At 42.6% G+C, this 19,242-nt stretch overlaps 2 protein-coding genes across 2 annotated transcripts; both read right to left on the bottom strand.

Moving 5' to 3' along the window:
- Positions 1-1,953: 1,953 nt before the first annotated feature.
- On the bottom strand, positions 1,954-7,731 carry st8sia6 (ST8 alpha-N-acetyl-neuraminide alpha-2,8-sialyltransferase 6). Its single transcript, XM_068337804.1, has 7 exons — positions 7,459-7,731; positions 5,896-5,970; positions 5,701-5,775; positions 5,140-5,284; positions 3,908-4,020; positions 3,720-3,812; positions 1,954-3,634 (listed from the first exon to the last, which is right to left on the bottom strand). Exons 1-7 carry the CDS (start codon positions 7,557-7,559, stop codon positions 3,157-3,159), a joined length of 1,080 nt encoding a protein of 359 aa, XP_068193905.1. The 5' UTR covers positions 7,560-7,731; the 3' UTR covers positions 1,954-3,156.
- An 8,177-nt stretch (positions 7,732-15,908) lies between these two features.
- rpl19 (ribosomal protein L19) lies at positions 15,909-18,003 on the bottom strand. Its single transcript, XM_068335887.1, has 6 exons — positions 17,957-18,003; positions 17,507-17,613; positions 16,903-17,025; positions 16,680-16,800; positions 16,241-16,351; positions 15,909-16,106 (listed from the first exon to the last, which is right to left on the bottom strand). The coding sequence occupies exons 1-6, from the start codon at positions 17,959-17,961 to the stop codon at positions 15,980-15,982; spliced, it is 594 nt and encodes a 197-aa protein (XP_068191988.1). The 5' UTR covers positions 17,962-18,003; the 3' UTR covers positions 15,909-15,979.
- Positions 18,004-19,242: the final 1,239 nt, after the last annotated feature.

Below are 19,242 nucleotides of genomic sequence, written 5' to 3'. Positions count from 1 at the left end.
CTGGACGGAACGTGCAATTTATTTCCAGAATGACACTAATGATAATATATAATAAATAAGCGCGTAGGATGATCTGGTAGAAAAAACCTTTAAAGAATTTAATCTCTCAGGTTTGTCAGATTATCAGTTTGTTTCCATTGATTGAATTGAGAATTGTTTGACAATTGCCCACTACTGGAGGCAACTCTTGGGGTTTTTTTAAGCCTGTTTATGCAAGTTTCCTTTAGAAAGCAGCAAAAAATATAACACTTTAGTAGAAAATTGAGGTAATCTTAATTTGAAAACTATATGCATTTGAACGCCCATTGAATTTCCCTCATGCCTGCAGCTGAAGGTGGCTGAAGTCACCGCTGTGCCACCTGTGATTGGTGGAATCATCATTTATTGTCATTTATGAGAGGATAAACCGAGTCTCTGTGGGTCTTTTCATCGCCCTCAGCGCCTGTCTGTCTATGTGAACGTACCGTATATCTGTTCAGAAGGATGTTTCTTATCGTCACCCATTCCGGTTGTGACAATAAAATCCTGTTGTATTACTAGTGCAAACTCATACAAGCATTTGTGTGTTTGTGTTTTTTCTATGCCTTTTGTAAAATGTACCTTACTTTGAGTGCTGCAATGTCTTCTTTTCTTTTTCATATTCTTTGATGAAAACATCCAATTTGCATGTGAAAAGACTTATTTTCCTACAAAAATAAAGCAGAAGTACTGAATGAACCAACCCTCAGTGTCTTTTCTTTATTCTCAGAAAGGAAAAAGGTGAAGACAGAAATAAGATTAACTTCCATTTTGCTCCTGGTCTTCCTGTCAGGGTGAGACCTGTGTCTGATTTTGATTGGTGGAGAGCAGTTTTTGGCGGGACTATCAGTAAAATTCCAGTCGCCCGCTCTGATTGTTGTGTTCCCTGACAGTAACAGCACAGGAGAGCGAAGGGATGTCACTTCAGCTCACGTCAGCCGTGTCACTTTGTCACTTTGGCTGTTCATTCGGTGACAGCTGAACTTTAGCTCGTGATTAGGGAACATCTGAGTCTGAGAGACTGCAGATTACAGTGCATGAATGCCTCGCAAACTCTGTTTGTCCCATGGGTTTTAAAAGCTAACTCACCCTCGCTAATACAGTAGCCACTTCAGGCAATCCTCGACCGATCCATCATGTTCAGAAAGAACTCTTGTGTTTCTTCATAACTGCAAATAAAGGAGGACCCCGTTTACTTTTGTTTCCTCTCTGCGTCTCTTGTCATTAGCGAGTTCAGAGCTGAAGCGCCTAAAGAATAAACATCCAAAAAAAAAAAAATTGGAAATGGAAAGTATGTCTTTGTGATTCTCTGAAATTAAAAAAAAGAATTCCCCTGGAGAGATGGGTGAGTGGGGATGAGGATGAGAATGTTGCAGCTGGACGTACAACCAGGTCACGGCTGATGGGAGAGGAATCCCGTGAGTGATGTTGGGGATGGCGGCTTGTGGCGGCGGGCTATTTTTCTCTCAAAAAGAAACAAACATTTCCTCCCATTAATGGCCCTAATTGGCTTGTGCTGACACAGATTTCAACCACACATGTGTCCATTGTGAATTTGGGGACAGGGAAAGTGGAGTAGGTCAAAGCAGATCCAACGCATTCCGAAAGATTCCCTGGTTATTGTTTTCAGAGAGTCGTTTAAAGCATCATCCAGATGTTCGCGTGTCTGATCTACCCAGAAAGTGAGGGATGCCCCGCAGGAGGAACTCAGTGAAGTGTGATAATGTGGAGTCCACTTTTGTTTCCCAGCTGCATTCCATGTAGAAATATGAGAAGACATAATGAATATAAATGCTATTGTAGATTTATGCATGTGGTTTAAATTGGGTTAAAAATGCTGTATAATGTGTCACCAAAAAAAATAAAGAGTCAATAGAAAATAAAGATGTGCAAATAAATGCTAATGAATCTGGTCAACCGTTCTGCTTGAATGCATTTTAATGGCAAATCCTGCCAGCTTGTGGGCACAAAGGGACGCTAACTAGATCATGTTAAGCTGAGACGTCTGGGAAAATAAAGAAGCTTTTGCCTCCTGGTTAGACGAGTGAATTCCACTCCAGCGCTCTAATTATGTACAAGAAAACTTTAGTTGTGATAAATATTTATTCAGTGATTCACTTCAACTGTCCCCCCCTCGCACATCGTGCAGTTTAGGAAGACACAAAATCACAAGTACTGAAATGTCTATAAAATTGGCTCACCAATAGCCGTCAAGTGTGATCGTCTACAGCTTATGTGGGATTCGTCGGGCCTTGAAAATGAATGTTAAGACTTTACATGCAGTAACATGGATGGTAATACTCATATTTGCACAAGACCCACACGCGACTTGATGCAAATGTTTCAATCATCGACCCAAAGGTTACACAAAGTGCACAATCCACAATTATTACATCACTTTACATTAAAGACTTTAAATTAAAATGATTAATTCCCAGAATAACACTGTACTAACATGTGTGCGTTGCCATTTAGGTCATACTTATTGAAGCTCAGTTTCTGATGACAGCCACAAGAGGGCAGCCATGATTGTTTGACCTTTGGCTTTGTGTCACATCGGTTGGTGACTTAAATCAAGAGTACAGAAATGTCAACACATCCTCTTACAGAATTTGTGACTTTTGATACGAAAATCTGACATTTATGCTCAAGAGTTCATAAGAGAAACCTCATAGAACTCTTCCTGCTCTGTTTCCTTTGAGTATTGATATGATGGAGGTATCAAATTTTCTCCAAAATACATTCAGATTGTTTCAAAGCTCCCATGGTCAGTTAATTAAGTTATTCATTAGCTTAAGGCACAACTACATAGACCACATAGGCCTCGCAAAGGACATCTATTAAAAATCAAATGAACTCTCTCCAGACTCCAGCTGGAACTAGCATCAATAAATAGAGTTACAGGTTCACTAAACGTCTGTTCACATATCTACTGTACAGCTTCACGATCAATACTTTTGATTTCAGTGCAAATATCTTGTTGCTGATAGGTCACCTCTAGATTGATTGTGATTCAAGATCCAAGTGTCCATCTTGCTTGGGCAAACTTAGTAGATCTGTCCTTTCACTAAATGGAAGACTTCCTCGCTACATTCTGAGGCTACCAACAAGGCACTTTTGCTCCTGTCAGGGGGGGCACTACTTTTCACCTGGTTTGCAATCTCCCAGGTGAAGCCTTAGCACCCCTTGACTGTGCAGTCGCAGCAGCAGGTCAAACTCAGCTGGCATAGCATGGAATTTTGATTTTGTTTGCCTGTCATCGTAATAGTGGTTGGTCAGGGTGCGGAGTCCGTGTGGGTGATTGCTGAAAGGCCAGAACCCATACAGATGCACGTTAGAACAGAGTTCCAGTGCCAGGCTGGCCATGATGATGCCGCTGCTGAGCCGCACTGCTCGAAGGCCTTGAGAGCGCCAGAAGAGGGCCAGACTCTGGAGGTACTCAGGATTGAAGAAGACGGGCCTGGAGGGACTGTTGAAGTCTTCGATGGTGTAGAGGGCCCTTAGCGACACAGGAGTGTTGTGGCCAAAGGAGAAGGCGGGAATAAGCAGGAGGGAGTTGCCATAGGTACGTAGACTCTCGACAAATGGACGACGACGCCCCATTAGAGCCCCATACCTGAAAATGAATTTTAGATGTGAAGAAGAAGAGAAAAGGAGCTATTACAAGGTCACGGTTCAATGTCTTTCTTCCTCTTGCTCACTTCTCAAGGAGGATGCTCGGGTTCGCTGTCACGAGGTCCGTCTTAATGCCCACATGTTTCTCATAGCCATTTTCCAATGGAGGTAGGTTACACCTGAACAGGCAACAAAATCCGGTTATAAAGAAGTTCACATAGACGTCCGGAATATCTTTTAAGTCAGTGGATTGATGTTTTCACAAGTGTTTCACCTGATAACAAACTGGGCTGAATCGATCGTCTCTCCACAGCCGCTGTTGGTCAGAATCCCTCCATTCCCGACAACAGCACATGTGTCCCATGTTTTATTCGGGAAAGGATGCTCCTGGAACCAACAGTAAGGGGAAATTAATTCTAAAACATCTCCATATACGCTGATGATGACATACTGTGTGTGGATCACATTTCATGGGTTGCTATAAGTGTTATATGTCATCATCAATGTTGCATGTTGTTACGTTGTATTTTTTCTAATGTAAAACATTGCATTTTATTGTTATTATGTTTATGAAGTCTACAGCTGTTCCCTATAAGCACGAAAGGTTGCAACTGCATTTGGCACCGCCTGATGTAATTGCTCTGGAAATAGACTCTTTACCTCGAATAGACCATATTGATTACAGGGCCTTCAAACTGAAATAGAACAAAGATAACACCTTCAAAACCTATTTCAGGATAGCTCAGTGGTAGAGCGTTGGATCTCTGTTTAATCGCCATCCAGGTTTTAATATAATATTATTGTTCTTCCAGTAATCTGTGGTCGTCACCATTGTTTTTGATTATTTTTGGTGCTAAACAAAAATGGTTTATCATTTTCCAGAGACAATCCAGAAACAAATCAAAGAAAGACAGATGATATATCTTCTGTTGATGTTTTTTTTAACTTGCTTTTCTAATCTGCACTTATTCACTTTATTACTTTTAATTTAAAAGTTTTTCAATACAGTGCAAGACTATAATAATAAAATATTGGAAGACGAAGTCCAAACACATCTTTATATGTCGTACTTTTAGATTGATAAATTTACTTTATTTGTCCTCAAAGTAGGAAATTAACAAAACTACTTACTTAAAATTATTACATAAACTATTACTGTTCTGTCTTTCACAAACACAAAATAATTTGATCCTAAAAATAGATTACACTGCATATTGAAGTCACATTGTACTTAACGAAACATCAAGAGGGGATACATCTCACTGGAAAATTGTAATCAAATTGTAAACTGACATTTCATAATAAATGTTCCCTTTGTCCAGAATGACACCGACAGACTCTGGATCAGGAAGCCTCCGGTCTGAGTTTATGAGTACTTTACCAAAAATAAACTGTAGACTGAAAGAGACAGCATGTGATCAGACCCATGACTAATGGCTGAACATGTAGGGGCGAGCCTGTGAGATTATCCATGAGGCGAAACCTTGGAAAAACAAGTAGCAGTACCTTAGCAAAGGTGCTGAAAATCTCCGGGGTCACCTGGAGGGTCCTCTTCCTCTCCCCATCATAGACGAGCTTCGATCCCACCGCGGTGTTGGCCTGGGTGATGATGGCCTTGTCAAAACCGTGACACTTGCTGTTCAGCTGAGATCTGGGGAACCACAACAACACATCGACAACGACCGTCAGGTCAGTTTCTGCATTGAATGGGAAGCTTTATAAATTGCTATGATGGTGGAACTGAAGGTAGTGATACATGGAAGGTACTCGCCCAACACTTCCGTCAACTAGCTTTAGTGTCATAGACAGAAGTGTTTTAAAGTGGGTAAAAAAGAAATCCTGTAACTGTTAGACTGGATTCATTCCAAAGTTTCGTTTTTGCCCTGTATTGAACTTCACGCCAAGTTTCCTGAAATCCTGTCATGTAGATTAAATAAAACTGCAGACAATCAAGCAAAAAAACCAACAAAGTAACTGGAATCATTCTATTTCTTGTTCCTGTCTCACATAAGTGGATTTCCTCAGTGAGTACACTTAATCTCAAGAGTGGGATGTCCTGTTTTTCACCTGAATTTTTGGTAATTGTCCTCCTTCTTCTTCCAGGTTTGAGAGTATCGCTCTACCACCTTGGCAATGATTTCGCTGTGACACACAAACACACAAGCATCTGTTTTCCCCCTGGTTCACAGCTACAGCTCCATCCAAACAAAGCCGAAACAAAGACTTCGCTTGAGGAGAAACAGTGTCGGCCTTTGCCCTCACCTGCAGCCGTTGCAGAGGTCGTTGGGCTGGGGGGCGCTTTTCTTTTGAGAGGATACTTTGTGAGGTTCCACGTTGCTGTTGAGAGACGACAAAGGTGAGTGACATCTCCTGATATGCATCAATCACAAAATCAAATTTGCTTTCACAGCTCATCTCTGGGTTTGACCACGAAGTTCTGCACACATGAATATTTAACTTTCAGAGAGCAAAGTTCTGCATGTCTTTTTAACCAGTCAGCTTTACTAGACATGAATGAACAACCAGCACACACACTCTCAAGCGCAGACCTTTGCCTCACAATCCGTGGGAGACACTGGGTCATAATGTCTGCGGTGGGCTGTTTGTACAGTTGTGTGTCTTTTTCAGTTCCCGTTTTTAAGTTTCTGAAAGCAGCTATAAATAAAGGATCTCTTCTCAAAAGTTCACAAACTGAACAAGATCTCAATTCAGTCCAGTCCAGAAGTTTGTACTGGTATGCAGAAGGTCTAGTGGGAATAATGGTTGCATAATGGAAAACACTTGTACCGATGGTATTTTTGTGACATTTTCAAAGTTGCAAGAGGAAGTATCTCTATAGATAGCCCAGATGTTCCACTACAGCATAAAACGTCAACATATTATTGGTACTGGTTGCGTGATAGTTGGAGACAAACATGGTAACGCAGGCTTTTCATAAAAACAAGACGAGTAAACAGCAAAACATGCTTTGACTACATGTTTTCTTCTCACAGGGGAACGCTCTGTGGTCGAAGGATTTTTGGAACTTGTTTGGGACAAACCCGGACCGTATCTGCATGCTTCGATGTTTTGCAATATGCATGAGTTGTTTTGGTGAAGATGAGCTCAAATGTCATAATTATAAGAAGTCATTGGGTCACCCACACATCCAAAGCTGAATGAATGACAGAAAGAGCATCATGTGAGGAGATGCTGGCAAAAGGACCCAGGATTGTGGTGACGCCTGGCCTTAATTAAGACCTTGAATGCATCAAAGTACTAAAAATCCAGGATGCTCATTAAGGATCTCTTCACCCTTTATTCAATGTTTAAAATAAAACCTCCGAATTTCAAGACATTGGAGGTGAAGCTCAAATCAAACTCTCTGCTAACTCTGTACTGTTATCATAGCTCTAAAGACTGTTTCATATCCCAAAAAGAACTGTGACATTGGAACACAAACTTGCGTGATGGATCAACATACTTGGCCTTCCAGGGAAAGAAACAAGTCATTCGCCCTGCGGGTTCCATGAGCACAAACTGTTAGTTCAGCAGGATGTGCAAAGACTGTTTGACTACATGTACATGTCTTGTACTTTATCGCCATGGAAACACAAAAACATTTCACAAAATGAATGAATTCTAAGAAGTTTTTCAAAAACTTGAAAAAACAAAAGCAACAGCAGCTGTATCAGCATCGTCAACCGGAGACGAGCCTTAATCTACTGCCAGCATTCACGGACACACCTATGCACTCTACTGCACAATGTGTGTGTGTGTGTGTGTGTGTGTGTGTGTGTGTGTGTGTGTGTGTGTGTGTGTGTGTGTGTGTCCTTACACACTTACGTTTGGACGAACATGTACCAGATGAAGGTGGTCAGCAGACTCCCCAAACAGAGGAGGGTGATCACCAGAGTCAGGAGTGACTTGGAGAGCTGTCCCCTCATACCTCCCCCCTCCTGCTAACCTCTCTCGCTAGCCCCCCCTCACCATAAGCCTGGCTTCACCTTGCTCAACACTTTCTGTCAGATTTCCTCCCTCTCAGGACCTTTCTCCTCCTCTCCCCCCGGTCAGAGTGTTAATCTTTTGCCTCTCTGCTTTCTTTTACTACAACCCCTCCCTCCTCTCCCTCCTCCTCTCCCCTCTCTCCCCCCCTTACTCTCTTCCTGTCTGTCTGGTTTGATTCAGTATTCCTCCCCCTACTTGGGTGAGTAAACTCATGCCTCCCTGTCTTTTAGTCTTCTACCTCCCCTTTGCACCTTAACTTTATCTTCTCTGGTCTGCAGCCACGTCAGCTGACGGCCGCTGCTCTCCCCCCGCTCCACATCCTCCTTTAATCCGCCTCACGTCTCTTTGGTCCACCCTTCTCTCCCTCCGTCTCTCCCTCTTTCTCCCATGTTGTTGCTCAGACTAACTCCCCGTAGAGCTCCGGGCTGGAGCTCCTTCTGCTCTCTCCACCCCCAACCATGAGCCCCAGCCTTCCCTCTCAACTTTCCACTCCCTCCCCCAGCCATCCTCCGCCCACACCCTTTAAGGCCTCCCCCCTCCCCCCCCCAATACACAGAAGGGAGGCTGTAATGTTAGTGCCCAGTGCTGAATAAGCCCACAGTTTCCCTGTTGACTGGTTTGTACCCAGAAACGTGGTTAAAGCTGGTCAGGAGCTGGACAGACGAGGGGCAGAAGCTCGCCGTCCAATCAGAGCGCCCCCCCAGTCTCTAATACCCCTGGAACTCTCACCTACACACACAAGCCTCTTTTATTCCAGCGTCAAACTTTGCCAGCTGTATCAGCTGATATCCTCTTACAATAAAAGGGTGCGTTTCTCTGTTTCAGAAGCGGTGGGGGGGGGGGTTGGAGGTTGGGGCCCCAAGGAAGGGAAGTCCACTCCAATGGGATGGGAACCTGCTTCAGACACAAACCAGCTAATTAGCCAAGTCGCTAACTAGAGATTGGTGGAAACCAATGAGGCAGCAGTAGATACCCAGAAATCTGTTTTTTGGGGGGGTAAACTAAGAATAAACCTTTCAAAATAAAACTCCCACCAACAGACAAACAGGCTCGGCCTTCCTGCTTTGAGTTTTCCGTGGAAAACTTCACGCCGTGGCTCCTGTCAGTAATGCGATTGCGCCTCATAACGTCACGCTGTTAAAGCCGAGCGGTGCCACAGCAACCCGGACACCCCTCACAAGGAAGTCAAAAACACGAGACCTCCGGGACGGTTTTTATGTTGGTAGTTGTTTTGTTTGTTGGGGTCATTTGAAGTCGTTTCATCGCAACCAGACAGAAGACGGCGGCCGTAATCGATATGATTGGTCCTGCAGCTAATAAAATCTGGCTAACAGTACCAATGGAGACAAAGGGTTGTTTATAAGCGACACTTAACCTGCTTTTTACCCCGAATCTGGTTTCATGTAATGGATCCTCAAAACATCCCGGTGGCTCCTGTTGGGAATGCATACTTTAAGTCCTTAATCACTTAATGGATTTTGCATCTAATATGGGATAAAGGGTTAATTCTAGCCTTTCTGTTGGTGCACAGCTCAAATGTGGAATTTCTTCAACCTTTTCATGCATCACGAGACCAAGAGAAGGAATGCGGGGAGGAAAAAAAAAGTTTACTCCGTGATAATAACAAGGTTAAGAGCGAGGAGATAAAAACCGTCCCAGAGTCGTAGGAGTGTGTGATGAAAGGGGCGCGGCATCGGGCGCCATGCTCCTAAGGTGGTCTGTTAAACTAAACATCATCTGGTTTCCCTTCATGGCAGGCCTCGCTGCTAAACAACAGTCAGTCTGCATGAGCTGGTTAACCACATTAAAGCCCAAGCAGCGATTCTTCAAGATGGCATTCATAATCTCATAACGCCGGGGATTTCGGAGCATTGTGAGGATCTTGTGTGCCAGCAGGAAGCCCATCGGTCTGCAGAACTCCTCTATTTATTACAGCTTGTTCTGTTCGAACAAGAGAGATGGTCAGCAGGCTCCCTCCAAACAAAGGAGAGTGTGTTTTCTGCCAAGGGGCAATTTTCTGACAAGAAATCATGGTCATAACTGCCCCACCACCGACAACACATGATGATTTGGTTCTACTGGTCACATGAATAAGAATATGCAAACATAAAAATGTCTGATTTCCTGTTGGATTTAGGGCATTGCACCTGGAGGTTCTTTTTGTACATCCGCACATGATAAACATGCATCAAGTTGTGAAGATAGGGGTTTTTTTCTTTGAATATTCAAGGGGGACATATTTAGCAATTTTGTCAGAAATAATCATGAAATCTAATGTAGTGTTGACGCTTTAACTACTGGACGGATAATCATTCGTGTATCTTTTATGGTTGCATGTTGACCACATTTGTATGAACCCGTTCCAGTGGGACAGTAAAGATCAAAAGTTGAATCCCCATTGAATAAAAAACAACATTTTGTCACTCAGAAGTTCGGGGTAAGACTTCAGGAATTAAATATCACTGTGTCTGATGTGCGTTTTTTTTCACAACTTGCTTTTATTGTTGTGCTCCAGATGACAAATCCTTGAAGAAATCTTGACAAGAAGTCTGAACGCTTCCAGGTGGGATGAGATGATGGAGAAGGAGAATCCTGGCAGTCAAAGCGACAGGAAGGCACTTCCTCTGTGGAGTTCCCCCACATCCTCACAAGGTGGGCTTGTCCACCTCCACCAGCCCTCCTCCTCCTCCATCTGTGATTGGGGCGATGCTCTTTAGAGGCAGGATATGATTCAGGCTCCTAGACGATGGGGCGTTCCCCGGAGAGCTTCCTGTTAAAGGTCATCTGAGTCTACAGTGCTTATTCTTATTGGAGAAAGATGTTAAGGGGGTAACAAATAACATCACGCATAAACCCAACCGAGACTTCCTGTCATTGTCAATTGTTTTCCTTTTTTGGTAACGGCATCAGATCGGCGTTGACATTTGTACCCACGTTTGGGTCTCAGCCCGCGTGACGCCTGATAGCAGGTATACGTGACTTCCATCACGAGTCACAAATGTAAACCGCTGTTAGACGACATGAAAGATTGCAACTGGTGCACCGGTCCCATCTCTGCAAAGAGCAGAGAAAACCGATGACAGGAAATCCAAAGCGTACCTGTCGTGTTTGTCTGCTTCTGGTCACGTGAAATCTTTAAAGCACGTTGTATTAACCTGGAACGGGAATTAATTAACAATAAATCAATCTGACGAGGCTCTACTGAAAAGCTTCAGGTTCCATGGGATCCAATCATGAGCTGAAGGGCCTTTGAGCCTCTTGATTGAGTCATTCTGTTTGCTGGGGGGGGGGGGCTCCATTTGTCATCACCTTCTACTCCACTGGCCAATGGATCCACAGTGAGGTGTAATGGCAGAGGTGCGCCTGAGGGGGGCGGTAAAGACGCCACATGGACGAGAAACAGCTGACCCTGTGGTTCTACACTGCATGAATAATTTACACATCCTGTCATGATCATCCAATATTACGTTTTACACCGCGTCCCTGATGAAATATTTGCAGCTAAAATACGTCAATTGTAAAATAAGTGCAAACATTCATTGCAGGTATTGAGAATTAAATAAGGGACTTCTCTGAAATTTTGGTGCAGATATGAGAATAATTTAAAGAAATACTGTAATTTATTTTACTTCCCAGAGAACAATCGATAATTTTTCCTCATAGAGGGTTTTCTTTAGATATTAACATATCACTTTGTTTAATATGAAGAAGATGTTACCACAAATTATAATGACATTCGACACTCAGCTGAATCACTTACTGGGAACACAGCTTCAGAACACTTTATAGATGTTCAAGAAAGTGATTATTCGTCTGATAAATGTCACCGGAGGTCATGTGTCCGTTTCTTGGTGAGCAGGAAATTGGCTTGAAATCAGGTCTGAGGAACATTTTTTGCGAACCGAGGAAAAAATTAGAGCCACAAACCTTATGATATAAACATTCAAGCCAGATTTGTTACAACCAACTAATAAAGTTTTTCCATTCTGTTGAGCATTCCTGCATTAATTAGAACTATTTTCTGTGCATTGGCAAATCGTACAATAATGTTGCTCAGTAACATGAAGGTAGTTGGTGTGAGAGAAGAGGATGCAGAAGACAGGGTTGGATGGAGGCAATTGATTCGCTGTGGTGACCCCTGAAGGAAAAAAACCGAAAGGAAAAGTAGATTTTTTTTATTTGAAAAAAATACATTTATTCATAAAAGCCAAATTACAAGAAAATCACGTTGACACAAAATCCAAAAGAGATTCACACAAAAAGGAATTCACATAAAAAACATTCCTGAATGAAGAAAACTAACATTTATCAAACTAAAAACAGAGGCTCTTGTCTCCATGTTGAATATGCTCCATTCATACTCAAAGTACAGGACTTAAAACACAGAAGAAGAAAAAGAAGAAGAAGAAGAGATTAAAAACATTTGTTAAAAGAGTGAAGACTTAAAATCTTGTACACTCATTAAAAGCATGAAAAGACTGTCTCCCAAAGGGGACAGAAGGGACATTGGCTGGACACCGCAGGGTTAAAAACAGAGATAAAAGCATTGGAACCGATGGCACCATGTAAAAGTCTCCACTGGAGGTCGGCTGTTTTTTTCTTGAGGGGAGGTTTGTATAGAAGTCTCCTCTGTGGGTCAGGTCCATTTCCCGTCATCCTGTTGGCCCAGGTAGTGGGTGCTCTGTCACACAAGCTTTTCTTATTCACTTTTACATAGTATTTGTACAATATTTTTTTGTTGGCTGTGTGCAGGCTGATTTCTCGTTCATCTCCGAGGAGAGGACCCTCCAGCTCTCCAAACAGGGGACTGATGTGGACCTCAGGGAAAGGATCTTTATTGTCTGGCACAGTCCCTGTACTATAGTCCAGGAGGAGGCTTCTCTCCTTCCCGGGGACTCTTTGTCTCCACAGTTGTAGCACCCGCTTGATCTCTAGAGATGTTGGGTTAAATGTTCTAGAGAACAGGAAGCCCACTCCACCACTCAGCGTGGTGTTATGGCTCAGGACCGCCTGTCCTTTCCACTCTTTCATCCAGTCCACCTCATTGTTCTCATCGCTGTGTGTTTCTTGTAAAAACAGAACATCAATAGTTTTCCTCCTTGCTATGTCAAAGACCAGTGTCCTTTTCCTTTGTTCTCTGGCTCTATTTATGTTTAACGTCCCCATTCTAAGAAGAGGAGTAACATTGCTTTTCATCTCTGAAAGTTTGCTAAATTGAATTATTTCATTTAAACAATGGACTTAATAAAACCTTCATTAGGTTATACAGGTAGCCCTCAACTTACGAACATTGGACTTACAGACATTCGAATATTCGAAAGCTTGCCGACATTATTGTCCTGCAGTTCCACTTTCTGCCACAACCTCCGTGGGGGGCAGCACCACTGTGTTCATGCAGCTCCAACACTCATATCTCCCCCTATTGTTGTTGTTTGTTGTTGTCTCTGTGAACATTTCAGAACTTCCTGCTTTGTACCTTGGAGACTTTACTGTTTATCATGATGATAAAGTAAAGACTAGTGAAGATGGTGGTAGTGGTGACCATCTCTCTGATGACAACTCTGACTCTGACCCACAATAACTCCTCCCTCTTCCTCCACTTCCTCCACTGTAAAGGTAAGCTACATGCTACATGCTACAGTACCGTAGAGTGGCTGTAAAGGGTTAACAGTTGGGATCCACCTATCTGAATCACAGAAAAACATTAGTGATTAAAATAAGTACCCTGGATGTTTAGCCCTGCTGTCAGTCACAACCAAACTTCATTGCACAACTGGTTGATTCAGGGCTTTATACATAAAGTTGAGTTGACTGTTGTTGTTGATGATCTTAAACACCTGGAGGAGAATTCCCTGAGGTGTTTTATTCTTCTCCTCCTCAAGGATTAAATTATAAGGAGCAAAAGTTTACCGTAAATTAATCTGAATTCAAAGCAAATGTGTGAAACACGAGTGTCGCTTTATAAGTGTTCCTGTTTTTATGTTGTCATATTATCTCTCTCCTTCTTCTTCTTCTTCTTCTTCTTTTTCCTTCGACTTTTCCCTTCAGGGGTCGCCACAGTGAATCAATTACCTCCATCTAACCCTGTCCTTTGCATCCTCTTCTCTCACACCGACTACCTTCATGTCCTCTTTCACTACATCCATAAACCTCCTCTTTGGTCTTCCTCTAGGCCTCCTGCCTGGCAGTTCAAAACTCAGCATCCTTCTACCAATATATCCACCATCTCTCCTCTGGACATGTCCAAACCATCTCAGTCTGGCCTCTCTGACTTTATCTCCAAAACCTCTAACATGTGCTGTCCCTCTGATGTACTCATTCCTGATCCTATCCTTCCTGGTCACTCCCAGAGAGAACCTCAGCATCTTCATCTCTGCTACCTCCAGCTCTGTCTCCTGTCTTTTCCTCAGGGACACTGTCTCTAGACCAAACAACATCGCTGGTCTCACCACAGTTTTGTACACCTTTCCTTTCATTTTAGCTGAAACTCTTCTATCACACATCACACCTGACACTTTCCTCCACCCGTTCCATCCTGCCTGGACACGCTTCTTCACCTCTTTTCCACACTCTCCATTGCTCTGGACTGTTGACCCTAAGTACTTAAAATCCTCCACCTTCTTGATCTGTTCTCCCTGTAACCTCACTCTTCCACTTGGGTCCCTCATTCACACACATGTACTCTGTCTTACTGCGGCTAACCTTCATTCCTCTCCTTTCCAGGACAAACCTCCACCTCTCTAGCTTCTCCTCCAACTGTTCCCTGCTCTCACTGCAGATCACAGTGTCATCTGCAAACATCATAGTCCATGGAGATTCCTGTCTAACCTCGTCTGTCAGCCTGTCCATCACCATAGCGAACAAGAAGGGGCTCAGAGCTGATCCCTGATGCAGTCCCACCTCCACCTTGAACTCCTCTGTCACACCTACAGCACACCTTACCACTGTCTTACAGTCTTCATACATGTCCTGCACCACTCTAACATACTTCTCTGCCACTCCAGACTTCCTCATATAATACCACAGTTCCTCTCTGGGCACCCTGTCATAAGCTTTCTCCAGATCTACAAAAACACAATGCAGCTCCCTCTGGCCTTCTCTGCACTTTTCTATCAGCATCGTCAAAGCAAATACTGTATTGCATCTGTAGTACTCTTTTGCATCTGTACTACTCTTTGTCACGTTATCTCTCTGTAAGAAGTAAATGATGTGGAACCATGTTTTCGAGTTAGGTTTCTGCCCGGAAGCATTAACTGACACTAACTCTGAATGTGTTGCTAGTTGATGTTAACTATTGGTTTAGTTAACTAATAAACCTAATGAAATCTTCTCCTTCTTTTCCTTTCGACTTTTCCCTTCAGGGGTCGCCAAAGTGAATCAGTTGCCTCCAACTAACCCTGTCTTCTGCATCCTCTTCTCTCACACCAACTACCTTCATGTCCTCTTTCACTACATCCATAAACCTCCTCTTTGGTCTTCCTCTAGGCCTCCTGCCTGGCAGTTCAAAACTCAGCATCCTTCTGTCCAAACCATCTCAGTCAGGCCTCTCTGACTTTATCTCCAATAATGAAATAAAACAGAATAACCAAACATAAAGGGGTGTTTCTTGACTTTTTATGACCCGCAAGTGCATCAGCACGTCATTCACGTCATTGTGTTGGAATACCTTATTAGGATTAAAACTGGGCTTAATCTCTACACCCCCCAGGATAAAATTCATTCAGCAGAGGTAGATGTTTGTTACATTACGGGACTACAGAATGTTTTTATATCCTGTAATTGTTTCTGGTCAGTCTTAATGAATAGTACTTTAATATTCAGGGTAGCATGACCTCAAATAGCAATTATAGATTGAACTTCAGTAAGTAACTTAAGGAACAATTTACTAAGAAACTTTCAGAACCCATTATGTTTGAGGACTGCATGTATTTCAAGAATGATTTTTCATCTGATAAATCTGTCACTGTCCTGTTTCTTAGCTAACAGGAAGTCCAGCTGATATTAACTGGCTTGAAATCAGGTTTTTCATGCCACAAACCTGATGATACAAAGGACATTCCGAACAGATTTGTTACGAATGATGCACTAATTAAGTTTTCTGATTCTGCTGAACATTCCTGCATTATTTAGAACTAATTTCTCTGTATTGGTTAATCGTATAATATTGCTCAGTACCATTGCTTTTCAACTGTTTAAATTTGCTAACTTGAATTATTTCCATGAAAACAATGAACTTCATAAACCTTCATTAGGTCACATCAGTGAGATGAAGTAAAGGAGACCATCGGTGTCTTTATGTACACTTTTATTGTCGGCTCTTTCCAGCCAGGCAGAGTCGGAGAGGACTGACAGATCCAGATTATTTCTTGGTTGTCTCCTCCTCCTTGGACAAGGTCTTGATGATTTCCTCCTTCTTGGCCTGCAGACGCTCCTCTCTACGTTTACGGGCCTCCTTTGTCTTGGAGCGACGAGCCTCGGCCTGGTCGCTGCAGGAAGGAGACACACAGGTGCATTAGGATATGTAGTGAGTGCATGGATGTGAGCTGGTTTCATTTTATCGTTTTTATGGTTTTATCTGTTTTAACTGTGGTTTTATATGGAAGCTGAAATCCGAACTTACGCCAGGAGCTTCTTGCGAGCCTTGTCTGCCTTCAGTTTGTGAATGTGCTCCATGAGGATGCGCTTGTTCTTGAACACATTACCCTTGGCCCTCAGGTAGAGGCTGTGGTACCTGTGGAGGCAGCAGAGGCGGAAACCATTAAAATAGCAGCAGGATGAAGAAAAACAAATGAGCTCATTAGTAGAGTTTGTTTTATAAGCTTCACTACCACAGCAAACTTGTGTAAAGTAAGTAATTCTACCACTACTAACCTGGTAATGGACCAAAAACGATCAACTGATTAGAATTTATCTTTATTGTAACGCAAATTTGCTTCCCAAGGATGGAGCCACACAATATTTTGAGGCTAGAATCTGAAACATCTGATTTTCTTAATTTTTTTAAAGTGTGAGTCATAAATTGATATTAGCCGAAATAAGTGAATATGTCCTGAACGTACATGTGCCTGTCGATCTTCTTGGACGCCCTGTAGCGACGGAGCAGGCGACGCAGGATCCTCATGCGGCGCATCCAGCAGAGCTTCTCTGGCATACGGGCATTAGCGGTACCCTTTCTCTTACCTGAGGAGAAGAGATTATAGAGGCGCACCAAGCTTCATCAGTACAGCAACTACTCCTACACTTTTTGTTTCATCTAGAGGCCTGACGTGAGGCTCAACCTACCGATTCCCATGTGTCTTCCTTTACGGCGTGCCAGCGTGTTCTTGCGGCAGCGGGCCCGGGAGTGGACCGTAACAGGCTTGCGAATGATAAGACCATCCTTGACCAGTTTACGGATCTGCTGGCCTATAGAAAGAAGCAAACAAAGAAGCTATAGACACGCACTGATGCAGCTGCAAAACTACACAACCTACCTACCAGCACAATGTTGACAAAGGCTACTACACATGCATACAGACCACAACCTCATTCATTACGAAGGACATAAAAAACGTGATTTGAATTCTAAAATTAATCTCATTCCTCCAGGATCACAGCTGGGAGATTGTGGGCAGATGCTTCAAACCCTAACCCTTACTCAGCCTCTTGCTGTCAACCCTTCACCACTATTAATGGTGGTCCAGTGGTCCCAATCACATCTTCTGCTGGGCTCATAATGTAAAAAGTGTTGGCATTGATCTCAGACGTGTGAATCTCACCAAGAAGACTGTGGTGCAGCTAACAAGCATTAGCCTGGTAATAAATACTCAAAATACCAGTTGTAATAGTGTAATAGTTGGTGATATAAAGCCTGATGACATTCGGGTCGGCTCGTCGTTCTACTTACGGGAGTTGGCGTTCGCGATCTCGTTGGTCTCGTTGGGGTCCAGCCAGACCTTCTTCTTGCCGCAGCGCAGGACGCTGGAGGCCAGCCTCTTCTGGAGCCTGAGCATGCTACAGGACACATAAATAGGTTAGTAGTGCTAAAATTACTGACGTTCATGTCTACGTGTGGAACTTTTAATGTCCTGATACCGGCTGGTTTCAAACACAGGAGCTAGGGTGCCGCTAGCCGACAAGCTAACCGCCGGGTTGACAACATGGCCTCCCCCGTCGGATACATCGTGTTTCACAGGGCCACGTAACAATATTCATTTTTGCGTTCACGTAGTTCTATTTAAAATTTGTGTATCGATTAAAAGCAAACTACTGTGTTTCACTTCAGTTATATAAAGTTCACAGAATTCCTTATCACGGATAAATGTTCATTTTATTGTGCCGTCGGCTTTGGTCCTACCTCATGGCTGCTACCTCAGTAGGAAAAGGAAGGCTGGAGCGACGAACTGGAACGTACCATTATAGAGGAAAACCATTCTATAGCTCTAACTCACAGGTGTTACCCTAAATTAAACCAGCCATCTTTTATGTGATATTTACCGTACAAAATTTATATATACACAAATTTAAACATTTTATTGGTGGAAAGTCGTTCAATTAAATACATTCGTAGTTTGTTTCAAAAGTTCAGTTTGTTGAACACCCCTTTTAAATAATGGTACGGGCCACAGCGATGCATCGCAAAGCATTATGGTTAAACTTACAATTACATGCAGTCTGTTATTATAACACACGAGGGCAGTGTTGAGACAGATTCCTCGCATTGTAGGAAATATGAATTTATTAATTACGGTTGTTAAGCCTTTAATATATTTATAAATAAGTGTCATAATATTCGATAAAGTAATTGAATTAGAATACAAAATACAGTGGTGTAGTAAAAAAATTATAAATCTTGCCATAACAGCAAATACTTTTTTGTCTTTTTTGTATCAGCCTGATTAAATTAGTGTTCTTAGTTTAAAATATTGTGGTTTATTTAAACTATACTATTCCTTATGCAGTAGAAAATAAGTGTAATTGATTTAAAAATATTGACTAAAACATATTTTATTCTCCTTCCTGTAATGATAAGTGCAGTTTTGGTTTTCCATCTGAATGTTGTTAATTCCTCTAAAGTGTATTCTGGCACATCTAAGAAAAATAAAAAGAACCAGGCAGAAGAGAATTTGATCTCCTAAATATTATATATCCATCTGAAGTGTAAATTATGTACCATGAAGCCGAGTGAAATTCATCTTCCAATAAGAATAAAAATGAATAGTAAAATTGTTTATGCAGTACTGGGAACTTAAAAACAAAATCAACAATATATTAACATCTTAACAATTTTAGAGTTTTTCTTAAAAACAAAGGAGTCATTGCAGTGAGTGGTTTGGATATCATCTCACAAAGAAAAATATCCTCCTCACCATCTCTGTGTCTGCTGGATAAGGCTGCCACTGTTTCATCATTGGCTCTCCTGCAGCAGCAGCCACAGCAGCCTGTCACCATGGTAACATTGCACGCTAGCAATGTGGGTGCATGAGGAGCTCTTATGACTTCTTCACCCCGGGTGACCCAGAATACCAAATGATATCACGAACTCGTGGCAAACATCCACCACCGCTCCAACAGCTTCACCTCCAGTGTTCTGCAGGGAACATCAGGGTGTTTGAGCTGATGTCCATCACCAGAGCGGTGCTC

This window comes from Antennarius striatus, chromosome 16 (assembly GCF_040054535.1).
Source record: "Antennarius striatus isolate MH-2024 chromosome 16, ASM4005453v1, whole genome shotgun sequence".
Classification (NCBI taxonomy): domain Eukaryota; kingdom Metazoa; phylum Chordata; class Actinopteri; order Lophiiformes; family Antennariidae; genus Antennarius; species Antennarius striatus.
The sequence above is the reverse complement of the archived record's forward strand: the minus strand, read 5'-3'. Positions and strand labels throughout refer to the sequence as shown.

What these genes read in the sequence shown, in the direction of transcription:
- st8sia6 (XM_068337804.1), bottom strand. Translation starts at nt 7,559, where the DNA reads ATGAGGGGACAGCTCTCCAAGTCACTCCTGACTCTGGTGATCACCCTC. An exon ending in TTTTCAGCACCTTTGCTAAG is followed by an intron (nt 4,021 to 5,139) that starts GTACTGCTACTT and finishes TGTTGGTTCCAG; the next exon opens with GAGCATCCTTTCCCGAATAA. An exon ending in TCAGCCCAGTTTGTTATCAG is followed by an intron (nt 3,813 to 3,907) that starts GTGAAACACTTG and finishes TTGCCTGTTCAG; the next exon opens with GTGTAACCTACCTCCATTGG.
- rpl19 (XM_068335887.1), bottom strand. An exon ending in AGGAAGACACATGGGAATCG is followed by an intron (nt 16,801 to 16,902) that starts GTAGGTTGAGCC and finishes TCTTCTCCTCAG; the next exon opens with GTAAGAGAAAGGGTACCGCT. An exon ending in GCTCGCAAGAAGCTCCTGGC is followed by an intron (nt 16,107 to 16,240) that starts GTAAGTTCGGAT and finishes TCCTTCCTGCAG; the next exon opens with CGACCAGGCCGAGGCTCGTC.